Genomic DNA, 14,380 nt, shown 5'->3' with positions numbered 1-14,380 from the left:
TTTTTTTTTTTTTTTACATCTTATACCAAAGACATGGTCTGTCAACCATTCAGTCTTTCCAGTTTTCCTCCTGTTTCCTGTCTGACTGGTTGTGATCAGCTTTTTATCAAATCTGACCTACAATCAGTCAACAGAAAGTGCTGAGGACTCTATATGCCACAGGCCAGCCAACCTGTTGAGCAATGTAGCCAAAAACTGTGAAACTTCATTCAAAATCTGACCGATGTGAATTTTGAATAATCTAAAGTAATAAGAAGGTTGTATTTTACATTTAATTTTAGATTTGTTGTGTTTGTTTGGGAGATTTAAAATGCCCAAATTAAAACAAATTAAACAAAGAAAAAAAGTGAAATACAATAAACATGTATATACATGTATACATGGTATATGTATTTTCTTTTTATGTATGCATTTACTGTGATAATTAAATTAAGAACATTTTTAAAATGACAATTATTTAGCTTTTTGTCTTTAATAAGTGAATTAATTGTTTTTCATTGTGACATGAATTGCCCATGCCACATTAAAATCAAATCACAATGTAGCTACAAAACTACACTTCACTTCATTTCTGTGTTGTGATTTAATTTTAAAATGGCAAAAAAATTCATGTCACAATGTAAACATTTCATTCACTTTTGAGCAGCTAAATAATTGTCATTTCATATATTAAATGGAAACGCTTGTAACAATGTGTATTGTATTCACTTTATTTCTTTGTTAAATTTTTGTTGATTTAGGCATGTTAAATTTTCCAATGTTATTTTTTAAACAAGAAATTATATATTTCTCTGTCAGGAATGAATTAAAAGGGATTACACCATTTGTTATTTCTGAATGTTTTGGGTCATCTTGGTATAATCAGTTTTTCTTTGTTTGGTAAAATTCTCATAGATATAAACTGTATGTTGCCTACTGGAACAAAGGACAAATGGAAAGTTTTATTTATAAAATTCTTAAAATCTATTGCACTATTATTGAAGTCCATACTGCACAAAGCATCTTTATTTAATATGATTTCATAAGATGATGTTTTAAGAATGTATTTAAAAGATTGGTTTGTGTTTTAAAATGTTATGGTCCTGTACTGAAGGAAGGAGAAACTGTGCCATTTTTGCTTCAGCAATCAAACAACTAACACTGCACCAAAATTGCATTGATTTTTTTTAGTTTACAAAATGCAGATGACTTGCAATGCTTCCAACCCTAAGAGTTTAAGGGTATCATGTTAAAAAACACTTTGTGAGGCAGTTTTAGTTCACTGGCCAGTAATTGTTGAAAGGTAAATGAGTTTATTTATATTTGGCTGCTTTTTAACCGTCATAGCTCTGGATCGAAGCATGCAGGTCCACTTATCTTCTGCTGTACTCCGTCCCTCTCTCCTGACTTACCGCTTGCTAATGACAACAGCTTTCCCCCCATGAAGTGCTGCTTGTAAAGTATTGTCATTCATGATCCTTGTAATGACTAACTGGAAACCTTCCTCTTGGCTCTGTCTTGTATATAAATGGAGATTTCTGTGTTGGGTCTCATCACACAGATGATATTAACTCTCTTCCTCAGTATACCACGATGAATAAGAATAATTGGCCTGCTGCTGTGTCAAGAGTCGCCCCAGAGTTCAGAGTGCTGATCAGGGATCGGTTTTGCACATTTCAGCTCAGTGTGGGTGAGGTGGTTGACGTGGACCAGGTAGATGACCCCAGGTCTGCACTCTTGCTCCAAGCTGCTTGACAGAAGCAGAAACAGGTCCCAGCCTGTGATGAAGTCTTAATCTCAGTGCTCACGTTTATCTTTTGAGTGTTCTGGAGTTCTTTCCCATGTCTGTGGACACGTAACAAAAGTTGTCAAGAAAAAAATAAGGCGAATAAATAAATGAGTGTTGAAACTTATGCAACATGTTGTGTGTTTATTTGTTGTCTTTCTTAATTTTTGTTGTTCACATTTATCTTTTTTGGCTTGAGGAGATGCACAACATGAACCTTAATATTATGGTAGATGCACTAGTCAATGTTTGCATTTCTGTGGTAATTACAAGTTTGTTGTACTTGTCATCCATATTGTCTAATGACAATATGCAGATACCAAACTGCAGATACACTGTAAATTGACGTCTACAAGAAAAAAAATGCTATAATACATAAATAGTTAATACTGGCTACAAGTGTGTCAGTCATATTTCTTAAAGATTATTATCAGCTATAGATTTCTAGTCTCCTCAATATGCATCATATTAAACTGTCAATTTAGTTTCCATATTAATGCAATATCGAAGATATTGCATTCCTACATTCAATCCCGATCCTGCTTTCATGCCTCCTTATCAATGAGAACACACAGTTGTCTGCATGATGCATTGATAAGGTTTTGAAATACTTAGGTCATGGGTCAAAGTCCCCCGCCCCCGTATATAATTTTTTTAATTATATGGATTTTTCTCACAATAGTTACTGTTAGTTATTATTTTTTTCCCAACATGAAGATCTAAATGCAGTTTTCAACCCTTCTGTGTACTGCCAGGAAATTAAAGTCTGATGGGGAAATATTGTATATTTTACCTTTTTACATTTATTGGCTTAAAAGTAGTCAAATGTAAACATATTGAGCCTAAAAATACTGGAATAAATCTACTAAGTATTTTTAATTGTAGAATCTGAGGACATTTCTCTGTATTTTTGGAGAAATTTGTCTCTGTAATGGTTGAAACCATGTGTGGAGTTCCCCAGGGATCAATTTCTGGTCCCCTGTTCACTTTGTATATGGGGCCACTGGGCTGCATCACCCACAAAGAATATATCCAAATTATTAATAACCCTGGAATCCTGAGCACTGATAAGTCACTAATTAAATAAATAACTCTTGTCTCAATATTGGCGAAGCAGAGATTGATGTTATTGTTGCTAAAGGTGGGAAATATGGTTTAATTTTGACTCTTGGTCTCTGAAAGTTTTTCTTTTGATTTTCCAAATATACAGGTATATCAACCAACATGAAAAAATTTGATGAAAAAATAACAATCTAGCTCCCTGCATACCTCTTGTAGTATACTATTTGTCCTGTAGTGTATCGTGAAATTTACATAACCAAAATGATGTCAAACCAAATCAGTCCCAGAAAGTATGGATCTGTAATTCCACATTTTAGATAGTTTCCTGATATACTACTGTCATATTTATGAAACTTTCATCAACTGTGGTGTTTTTTGTTAATACCCTCTATCTTGAAATAATGCCACTTCTCCTTAAATCATGATTTAGATATATATATGTAATTCTGTTCTGACTTTTTTCTATATCTGCAGCATAACTAAAACCCCCTATTGTCACTTTAAAGTAGTCTTTTTGTTACAGGTGGAGGCAGAAAAATCTGATTATGTATTTATCTTGACTGACTACTTCTGTGCAGCACATTATGTTTCTCATGCTATACATTGTAAATAAAGCTTACTTTCTCTGTCTGTCTTGCTCATTCGGTCCAGGGCCACCAAATCTAACCTTTCTCTTGGCATAAACAAAGAAAAAAAGTCTGATAAAACATGACCCCAACTAGACTGTTTTTGCTGACAGAGCAACATAATGGATGAATTTTCTACCAATACAAGTAACATAATGGTCCTCTCATGTCTGTTGCATAACATTTTGTACTTTTGCTCAGGGTGAACACATGTGCCACGCTTGTGTGAGGTTGTTCTGCTGCGTTTGTGCAGCCTTCCATTATTGATTATGTACTCACCATGTGCTCAGCTGCAGAAGGCCAGTTAGACTAATCCCCTAATAACAGAGGCAGAAATACTGGGCTTGATACAAAGGCCGTGCACTGAGAGAGGGGCAGCTGCCTCCTGTCAGGCACTGGGGTTACAGCCAACCATTCAGCAGTGTGATGCCCTTCATGACAGACAGTACATTTGGTATAATAGGTCTGGTTTATATGTGATCAATGTTTGTCCTTCTCTATTCACCTCTGTATTACTCATTTTACATCACAATTTTCAAACCAAATTTTTACCATTTATACCCTCTAAAGCACAATTATACTTCAAATACAAAATCTCCTTATCACTCCAAAGCCACACATTTGGTTTGAGACTGTCGTATTGTGTCGTAAGTGTGAACACACTAACGCACACATTTGAGCACGTGAGAAGGTGTACATAAGCGTGCACATACATCAGCTTACAGTACGTTATCTCCTACATACATTCACAGAGCTACTGTTCTATACTTCCAGGTGCAGGTCACCCTATCCCACCTCTTTAATTATGCACAGTAAGAAGGCCCCCCATCTGAGGTTTGGGTCCAGGCGGTGCTGCTCCTTGGCCTTGGTGTTTATTGGCTGCTCCAGAGTAAAGAGACAAACAACAGCTTCAGGGTTTTCTGCCTGATCCTTGTTTTTTGAAACCTTTTAGCATTCATCTACCGTCACACTGTTGGTGCTGCGTGACCATATTGTAAGTATTGCATGTATTTATAATGAAATGTAAATGCAAGCTGTAATTATAGTTTGTTTGAATGAAAAATTAGGAGTCCTAGAATTTAGAGAAACATACATACCAAAATACATACATAGATACACATATGACGCATTGTAAACAAAATGAACATAATTATGTGATGTATTTGACAGGTGATGCTGTGTTTATGTCTTATATAGGCTTACTTGCAAGTATGTTGCATATAACTGTCAGTAACAGGTGGAATAAAGAGGTATAAATGGATTAGAAGCACACAAATATATAAAATATATTGCAAGCTATCCCTAATTGTAGGTGAATTGAAGATATTACTAGTGTACTTAATAAATTAGGTTTATCTACATTGTGGTAATTATTTTTATGCGTATACCATTTACAAAGTTACCACTCAGAAGACATCTGACTTTTTGGGCTATGGTTCACATTTAATTGGGTGAAACATTGCAATTGTCCTTGTAGTATCTTGGCTATTGAATGGCATGGAGCTTGTGAAAAAATCCTGTGAATCAGTAATGTTACCTGAAGCAGGATATCATGTCTCTCCAAACTTTAACACACTTTCTCCTGCACTCCGTGTGGGATACAATACGCTGCATTCACTGACCAGGGTCCTGTTTCACCACTTGTTGTTTCTGCTCCAAGAGCAGCCATAGCCTGTGTTCTTTACGTTAAGCATGTGTTTGTGTTTGTCATCAGGGGGGTCTCAGTCTCTTAGAAGATTACTTTCAAACCGTTTATACAGTAGCTATGTAATGCTGCTGGGTGATGCTCTGTGTCTCATTGCTCTCCTGGTGGTGCTCACTTTACATGTATGTTGTTGTTGTTATTCAAAGGATTCAAAAGGTTTTATTGTCATATACAGACAATAAATAAATGTTTGCAGTTTGCTATGTCTCTACCTAGTGCTGTCAATTAGTCTATTTAAAATATACTAGTAACTAAGTTTAATAAAGTATTTTAAAAGTATTTGTAGGCAAATATATACAGACACACACACAGCCACGCATTCATATCCACCCACCACTCACGTACATCCATACACACTGAGGAAGACAAGATGATAACAGTTATGCTATGAACAATATAAAAAGGATGTGCAAAATGACAAACGAGGTGTGCATATTGTTCAAATGTGTGCAAATTGCTCAGTGTGTGCAAAGTTGCATTAAGTCCTTTGTTTGGTTATGTGGGAGGGGGCAGGGACTTGGAGGTGTTAATTAGCCTTATGGCCTGGGGGTAGAAACTGTCTTTGAGCCTTGAGGTCCTGCATTTCAGACTCCTGTACCGTCTGCCAGACAACATGAGAATTATAAAAATTTTTTAAAAAAAATCTCCCTCTCAACCCCCTCCCATGGGGGGTGGGGGGGTGGGGGGGTGGTGGTGTGTCTTCCTCAAGCTTGGGTCCTCTATCAGAGGCCTGGGAGTTTGAGGGTTCTGCGCATATATATATATATATATATATATATATATGTATCTATTGTTTTATTCTTGTCATTCTCAGAAAGAGGAGCTCCTGCTGCTTTGAAACATCAGTGAATGAGCAGAATCAACATGGAGAACAGCAAGGTGACCAATCAAGTCAAGTCAGTTCTATTTATATAGCGCAAATCACAACAGAAGTAATCTCAGAGCACTTTTCACATAGAGCAGGTCTAGACTTGACTCTTTAATCCAACACAACAATAAAAGCTAAAGACTTTGTTATAGTCTGATTGTATCACCCAAATCACAAAACATCAACAATCAAAAGCAATGTCTATATACTATTTGTGGTAGGTAGGAAATTATATTGTTTTCTGTATGATTTGTGTGAACTGTCCCTTTAAGCATGGCTCACAGCTGCTGTATGTGTGTTCCCAGCAGCCAGTGAAGGAGGTGCTCCCCCTGCCTCGCCACCCTGTCCCACTTCCTGCAATGACCTCCTCTGCTGAGACTCTGTCTGCCACCTCAAAAAAACACACAACAGGCTCCATGCAGCACGTACAGGTGGCCTCCTCAGGTGATTAACAGTGAGAGGGCCCAGAGTGTGCAACATTGTATCAATGTCTCAAAGTTGTGGATGGTGAAAAGTGAAAATGTAGTTTTTGATCTAAGATCACATCTGTCCATCTGAGTGAATTTAACTGAAGGTAAACCAACATAACTGGTACTGTCTGTCTAAACAGAGAAATACTCACTTGTTTATAATATAAATGTTTTGACTTTTGACTTTTGTTGATACATTATATTTAAAGTGGTGACATCGTTCAGCCATCTGAGGCCGCCAGAAAGGGATCTCACTCTGATGTCCCAGATGAAGTCTATCAAGTCACTGAGGCAGGCCGGCTTCACTGCAGTCTTCACTGGACAAATGGTGAGCCAGCTACAGCCTTCAAGACAAAAAAGTAATCTGCAAAAGGTGCAAACAAATCACTTTGACACAATAAAGACAGCTGATATTGCCTTGAGGTTGCCAGTTTACATACAAGTGTGCCATACATGGATAACAGATTTTTTGTGTATTAAGTTTGTAACATACTCATAACTACAAAAACTGCATCATAATATGGGGTGTCTTATGTTTTAAAGACCATGTGCACCCATGCAGAGGTTTGTGGCTGATTAACCATTAGTCTCACGATACCAGACAGTCTACTGAAGTCTGGGGATTACTAAATGCATGGTAGTTGCTTGAACGGTGGCGAGAATGGCTGCTAACAAACCCTCACCCCTTACATTTTGTCAAGGACATGCCTTACTGGAAAAGATGTTCTCCCCCCATTCTCCTCTGTAGTGAATTGCATGTCACCGCCACAATATGAAGGGACACCCCAACGACTTTGGATTAGTTCTGCAATGCAGGTTTTTTAAAAAACTCTTTAAAATGGTTTCTGCCCAGTTTTAACAACAAAACCTGGGAGATTGTCCTCAGTCTCTATGAGCAAAGCATTTAGAGACTGACTTGTGAGTCTAATTACCATTTGCTTAGCACCGCCCCTAATAGTTACTGTTACTAATTACTATTAGTTACTGCTATGCCTGAGCTGTCCAGTCTAGCACAACATGTGCTGTATGCAGTTTACGGTACAATGAGAATTCAGTTAGTTTGTCGGCTAAAAAAGGAGTGTTGCTGGCAGATTTGTTTTTAGCTTTAGCAGGCTAGCTATTTAATGCTAACTTTGAGAAATGGTTGAGGACTAGAAGTTTTGATGTCTCCAGCAGTTTTAAAGCTAGAACCCTGCAAGAGATATGCTCCTGATGACTATATACATGATTTAGTATGAAAAGATTGCGGCTAGACTCATGTGTCTAAAGGCCAAATGGTAAAATGTAAAAAATGTTCTAAACTAACCCTGTTTGGATGCTTACAACAGACAAACATACTTGGACAAGCAACATTTTTTAGATTTTGTCCATTATTCATATTTTCAAAAACATAATGTTTCACTTTAACAAGAAAAAGGGATTTGAGAATGAGGAATAACCGATAACTTTAGCAAACATAATGAAACCTTAGTATACCAAATTACTGCAGTGGAAACTTCCACAAATCAAATGAGAAGCAGGACAGAGCTACTATTGTTTTTTTTATGATAATTGTTATGACCCAGCTCATTATGGGAAAGGGAAGCAACATGAAACCAGATTTAGTTGGTAAAATACATTTATTTATTGACAAAGAACTTAGATTGCTGAATACGAAAACACAAGACAAATTACAAAGGAAAAGGGCCCATGAGTGCTGTTCAAATCAATAACCAAATATAACCAAAAGAGGGCTCTTTAAACAAGCGCTACACCTATCTTTATCTAAAAGAAACCAAAACAAAAATAAAACCTCACTAACTCTTATTTGACCAAAAAGTCAAAACAGCACCCCTGCACCTAGTGTGTCTAAACATTGAAGATGCTCAGTGTGTGAGTTATCAGTAATCAGCAAAGACTTTATCTGGCCCAGTCCCCAGGTAATTAACTAGAACTTCAATTAATATTGAAATGGAACCTATACAGATTCAACACTTTTTAGTAAAGGCAGTTCGAAAGACACAGTGGTGAGCTGCTCACATCAAATCACAGGTGGCCTGACAAGCTGGCCAGACATTTATAGGTTCAATTCCCCAATCAAACCATCTGGATTAGAGCGCTGGACTAGGTGCCACACCAATCAGGATCACGGAAGAAGCCAGGAAGTGGAAGGAGCAGCTGAACTTTGGGACCATATAGGCTGCTTGACAGGCACAAAAAACACTAAAAGGGTTACTCACATACACATGAGGCAGGGGGTTGGTGGCAACAACACCAACAACAAAAAAGGAAACAACAACAAAATAGCAACAACAACAAAAAACACAGCACAAACCCATCCAGGAAAGTCCAGCCCCATCCCGTATATTCTTGTCTTAGAAGACTTTAGTTTTTTGACCCATCATCAGTTCATCATTGGTCACAGTTCAGTGTCCCTTCATTAGTGTATTGTACGTTTCAACACAAAGCTGATCCAGGAAAGGCCTCCACAAGTTTATGAATTCCGGAACATTTGCTTTGAGTACAGATTTAGTTTTTTCATGCGGAAACACATTAAAGACTTTTCTATACCACATTGTGGCAGTAGGAGGAGTGTCCTTAATCCATTTAAACAGAGCACTTTTAGCAGGTAGATTCAACAAAAAGAGGCCTGGTTCTTTCTTAACTTCTTTGGCTATAGAATTCTAAAATTGTGAAATGTAGATAGAAAATTCTTCTAACACAATCAACAACTTCTTTCCAGTCAACCTCTGTGTATACATTGTCCAATTCCTTCTCCCATTTGAACTGAATATTGTCCATACAGAATGAGTTGACAGTGTACAACTATGTATAAAAAACAGAAATAAAATGTTTAGGGTTCTTTGGATCAAATGAAATGATTATATAGCACTGTATTTCAGAATATCAGATAATGGAAAAGTTTGTGTTTTGATAAAATGGCGAATTTGCAAATATCCAAAGAAATGCACCTTAGGTAAATTAAACCCCCTGTAATTGAGAAAATGTCATGAGATTTCCTCCTACAATCTTGATACCTTTAGTTTTCCAGTACTCAAAGATTTAAGCCCCAAGGGCGGAGATAACATAAATGTAAATTCTTTTCTGTCTGTAAACTGAGTAATATTCTGCCAAGTTTTACAAGAATTATAAATCATTGAATTAGCCTTAATTTCTGTAGGGATATTCTGTGTAATATTCACAAGAACGCCCCAAGGCGAGAAGTGTATGCATGCCCAGAAATGTATACAGAAGTCTGAGCTAAGGTATGAATGCAACCAGCCCCATAATGATCAGGCATGGCATGCCCAATTATAAAAGAAAATATTAGGCAGTCCCAGGCCACCCATTGTTGTCAAATTCTTTTCTTTTTAATCTCCATAGATCTTTAAGGTTCAGAGAAACTTTTATACCCAAATAAATTAATCCCAACCTAGTCAATCTGAACAGAAAGCCCTCTATGATTTTGACATCAGAGGTATTGCCAATTAATATGGCTTTAGATTTTTCCAAATTCATCTTATACCCCAATATTTGTACTAAACTCTTCTAAAATAGATAAGATGGCTGGAATTGATAATTCAGGTGATGACAGGAATAAGAGAATATCAACAGTGTAAAGGGCGATTTTTTGCAAAATGTTGCCTATTGTGACTCCTTTAACTTTAGTATGCAGCCTGATAGCTGCAGCCAGAGGTTCCAGAGCAATTGCGAATAATAGTGGACTAAGCAGGCAACCTTGTCTGGTGTCTGAAAGGTTCAGACTTTAGACCATTAGTAATTACTCTAGCCACTGGTGCATAATAAATTATTTGTATCCATCTCAAAAAATTACCTCCCTGCCCAAACTTCCTTAGGACGTTAAACAAATAACCCCATTCCTTCCTATTGAAGGCCTTATCGGCATCCAACGTTACAGCAAGGAACTTACTTCCTCTCTGCTTAGCAAACTGAATAATGTTAATAAGCCTTCTGACGTTGGATGCCGAGATTCAATTGTGGATAAATCCTGTTTGATCTGGATTTATGAGATTTGGTAGCAGACTTTCTAGTCTCTTGGCCAATACCTTAGATAATAATTTGCTATCAACCCCAATTAAGCTATCTGGGTGGTATAAGCCACATTCATCAGATACTTAGCCCTTTTAAGTATAACAGATATACTAGCCATATTAAGAGAAGGTGGTAAATGACCTTGATCAAAGGAATGTTGGTACTCTGAGCAAAATCCATCCAGGCCAGGTGCATTACCTCCCTTCAATGAATAAATAGCCTTTACAACTTCGACCTCTGTAACAGGCCTGCAGATGTTCTCCCTCTGGCCCTCTGGTCCCCAGACATACTGGCATGGTTCATTTCATCCAGGAAAGTATTCATTGTTTCATCTGAAGCAATACATTTGGAGGAGTACATTTTTTGGTAAAAATTCTTCAGAATTCTATTAATATTTTGAGATGTATTAGTATGTATTACCTGTACTGTCCTTAATGGATAGAATAATATTCATTTCCCTTCTCTCTTTGGCCAGGAGATGACCTGGCTTATTACCAAATTCGTAAAATCTATGCTTAGCATAAAACATTGAGGTTTCAGCCTTCCTAGTAATCACTAAATCTAAAGCAGCACACGCTGCAGAGCTACTATTGTTAATATGATAATGCTAGGTTAGGTAGCAAGCCAGTTAACTGAGCATGCTTAAATTTGCAGCTTACATTAGAACAGACAAACACACTGTTCTAATTAATTCCTGACAATCTTGCTCTTGTGTTTTTGGTTTTTAAAAAATGGCTTAAAAGGCCTCTGCTCAAGTTGTTATTGGGTGGAGCTTCATTTGCATCATTCTGCCTCATTTTGTCATGACCTTTAGGTGCCAATAGTGTTTGGGTTATGATATTAGCATAGCTGATAATCATTCATGTAATCCTTCAGAGGACATAAAGAGTATTAGAAAATTGTAAGCCTTATGGGGTTTGTATGATATGATTATCAAGTTATTCTTGAAAAAATGGCATGGTGCAGAGCTCAGCATTGACTGGCTGTCTTACATTGTTGAATGCTGACAGAGGCTTGACAGTGAGGAGATGTTGGAGGAGGTACCAATCGTCGATGTGATCCTAGCTGACATCGATTCCCTGGTGCCCACTCACGATGAAGCTGGTCGCCCCATAGCAGAGTGGAAACGACAGGTGATGGTGCGGCAGCTGCAGGTCAGACTGCAGGATGAGGAGGAACAAAGGAGACAGGTAATCCTCAGCTATACATTTGTACTGTACATGAGAGTACATGAGAACTGAGGCTGATGGGAGTGTCATTACTTTTGCAAGTATTTAGTCATAAACTAAAGTATTAAATTTCACCTGGTACTAGAGGATAACTCAGGTGATCACAAGTTATTACAATTCATCCTGAGGGGCAATTTCACTAAAAACCGAAACTGTGCACCATCATGATGGTGCTGGAGGAAAAATCACTTAATTCTTCCACTGGGAGCCGTGAATGTGTATACAAGATTTCAACTAACTGGCTGACAGTGTCAAATTGACATCCACAGAGCCACACAGCAAGCATGGTTAAAAATGTGCATGTTGTAGTGAATCAAAACAGAAAGTAGTGATACTGTAAAGGAAACCTGCTTCCTTCTACAAGACATACTTTTTTTGCAAAAACATGATGCTCTGGCCTAGATGATTTTGTCCAAATGAAACGTTTCAGGCCTGTTCACTACAATCTACTTTCCCCTCTAACAGGACATGCCTAATGGCTACACAGATGTGGATGAATGGAAGTACTCCCAAGCCCATAATGCAGTCTTGGGGCCCTTTGGTGAGCTCCTAACAGAAGATGACCTGGTGTACCTGCATCAACAAATCGAGAACGTGTCACTGCAGAAGCGCTACCAGGCCTATGAGCTGGAGCTGACCAGGCTGACCGAAGAACTGAGAGCGATTTTACCTGATCCTATTGTAAACATTTCTCTTAACAAAGATGTCCTACAGCAGATGGATGCAGAAGGTCGTCTGACCCTGCCAGTGTGGTGCAGTCGTGTCTCAGAGATTGTCAAGAGTATGTCAGTGCTGGTGGCTAATCTGAACCAAACCACAGAGGAAAGAGGTGAGAGGAGCATAGTGGAAGGCATGATGGACGGGATGAAGGGGGTAAGGGATAGCTTAGGAATTGACCTAAGCCAGGGTTTGGTGCAACAGGGCCAAGAGATGGTGCCAGTACACGGGGAGACCTCTAGTGGATGTCGGATACCTCACATAGGGATGGCGTCGGCTTTTAGCCATCGTTTGGAGAGCAACAGCTACAGCAAAACACGGAGAGAAAGGGTGGAGAGGGAGATCCAACAGTCTGGGGTGTCAGTCAGAAACCTCAGATCCAACTTTGAACGTCAGATTGGAAGTATTTATCCCTTTGCTGGAATTGTGAAAGGAGGCCAGGGGTTCAAGAACCAATTAGTGGTCGGAGCTTCAGGAATAAACAACCAGAATGCCAACACAGGCCTCAGCTGTGAGGTTAGCCACAATGATTCTCCTAAAAAACTTGTACCTGTGATGGAGACTACCAGCTTAAGGAAGGAGCGTATTGTAGTGCTGTTCCTGAGCCACTGGAAGAAGTCTGCTTATGCTATTTCAGTGAGAGCAGCGAGGCAAAGACAGGGACAGGAGGCAGTGACAGCAGCACCGCCTCAACAGAGGATCACCTCCATGTTTCAGTTCTGCCAACAGCGAGGTGCTGTGGACAAGATGCTAAACTCTTGGAGGAATAAACTAGAACTCAAAGATGCACAAACATCTTGTTTGTCCTCCTCTAACACCTCGCAAAATCCTTCTCCTCAGGTAACCTACTCCCCAGAGCAATTCCTGCCAGATGTGGATGGTGTTGCAATGACCCATGATAACTTGACCCTTGATCTATTCATGCTGGGATACTTCCACATCTTAGAGCAAGAATTGTCGTCTGAGGAGAGGAAGATGAGGCATCTCCTCTGCTTTGAAGTTTTTGACCATGTCGGCAGTTACCCGTGGGAGAAGGTGCGGGACTTCCACAAGGCTGTTCTCCAGGAAATCCAGGCCGGGAGGCGACAGTGGAGTGATGGCTTCGAGGACATCAAAGTTCACTTTTTTGGGGACTCTAAACTGTGCCGCTGTCCACCATCATCATCGCCATCATCACTGTTGCCAGATTCCAGACTTGTACCTAAGGTTATAGTTCAAACTGCTACTCCAGATGAGGGTTGTAGTGACACAGACGTTGCCTGTTTCAACAATGAAGACATTTGTAAATATATTGACCGCAGCTTTGCTTTCTGGAAAGAGAAGGAGGCAGAGCTGTTTGACTTTGAACATTAGTCTTAATGTTAAATTTGACATTTTTGCAGAAAATGATGACATGTTGGTGTGCTTAGTTTGGCAAATGGACAGGAGCTGAATAAAATTTTGTTGAGAATGCATTATTGATGTAGAATTATTGCAAAATGAATTGATAGTTATTTTCAAAAAGGTTTTGTCTTTTTCAAATTCCACTCATCACCACACAAAAACCTCTAACTTATGCATTCGATCTTATAATACCCTAAACTCATGTCTGCCCACACACACCCTTCCCCAGGTCTCGAGGTGCACAAGAGAGGCCTGTGTGTAGCTTCAGTGACCAGAGAGGATTTTTTTTGTAATCTGAGAGCAGGGTCACAGAAAAGATGAAAATCTCAGAGGATTCTTGTGGTTTGTTTACACCCCAGTATGAGCAGTAAAATGTACTTCAAGTATCAAAAATAAAAATACTCTTTCAGGTTTATATTAGTTATATTACTACATTAACAGACTATTATTATTATTGATAAACCTATAAGTAGTATTGTCATGTTGCAGTTGGTCAAGGAACAATTGTGTTTTGTTGATCGAC

The 14,380-nt window shown here is 38.6% G+C and overlaps 1 protein-coding gene across 1 annotated transcript; it reads left to right on the top strand.

Moving 5' to 3' along the window:
• The first annotated feature begins 1,572 nt into the window (after nucleotides 1–1,572).
• Nucleotides 1,573–13,827, top strand: espnlb (espin like b). Its single transcript, XM_042428207.1, has 6 exons — nucleotides 1,573–1,692; nucleotides 6,299–6,470; nucleotides 6,706–6,824; nucleotides 11,539–11,718; nucleotides 12,223–12,600; nucleotides 12,709–13,827. The coding sequence occupies exons 1-6, from the start codon at nucleotides 1,573–1,575 to the stop codon at nucleotides 13,825–13,827; spliced, it is 2,088 nt and encodes a 695-aa protein (XP_042284141.1).
• The last annotated feature ends 553 nt before the right edge of the window (nucleotides 13,828–14,380 follow it).

Source organism: Thunnus maccoyii, chromosome 12 (assembly GCF_910596095.1).
Source record: "Thunnus maccoyii chromosome 12, fThuMac1.1, whole genome shotgun sequence".
Lineage (NCBI taxonomy): Eukaryota > Metazoa > Chordata > Actinopteri > Scombriformes > Scombridae > Thunnus > Thunnus maccoyii.
This window is presented reverse-complemented; position numbering and strand designations above follow the sequence as displayed.

What these genes read in the sequence shown, in the direction of transcription:
- espnlb (XM_042428207.1), top strand. Translation starts at nt 1,573, where the DNA reads ATGAATAAGAATAATTGGCCTGCTGCTGTGTCAAGAGTCGCCCCAGAG. An exon ending in AGGTGGTTGACGTGGACCAG is followed by an intron (nt 1,693 to 6,298) that starts GTAGATGACCCC and finishes TGTCCCTTTAAG; the next exon opens with CATGGCTCACAGCTGCTGTA. An exon ending in CGTACAGGTGGCCTCCTCAG is followed by an intron (nt 6,471 to 6,705) that starts GTGATTAACAGT and finishes TTATATTTAAAG; the next exon opens with TGGTGACATCGTTCAGCCAT.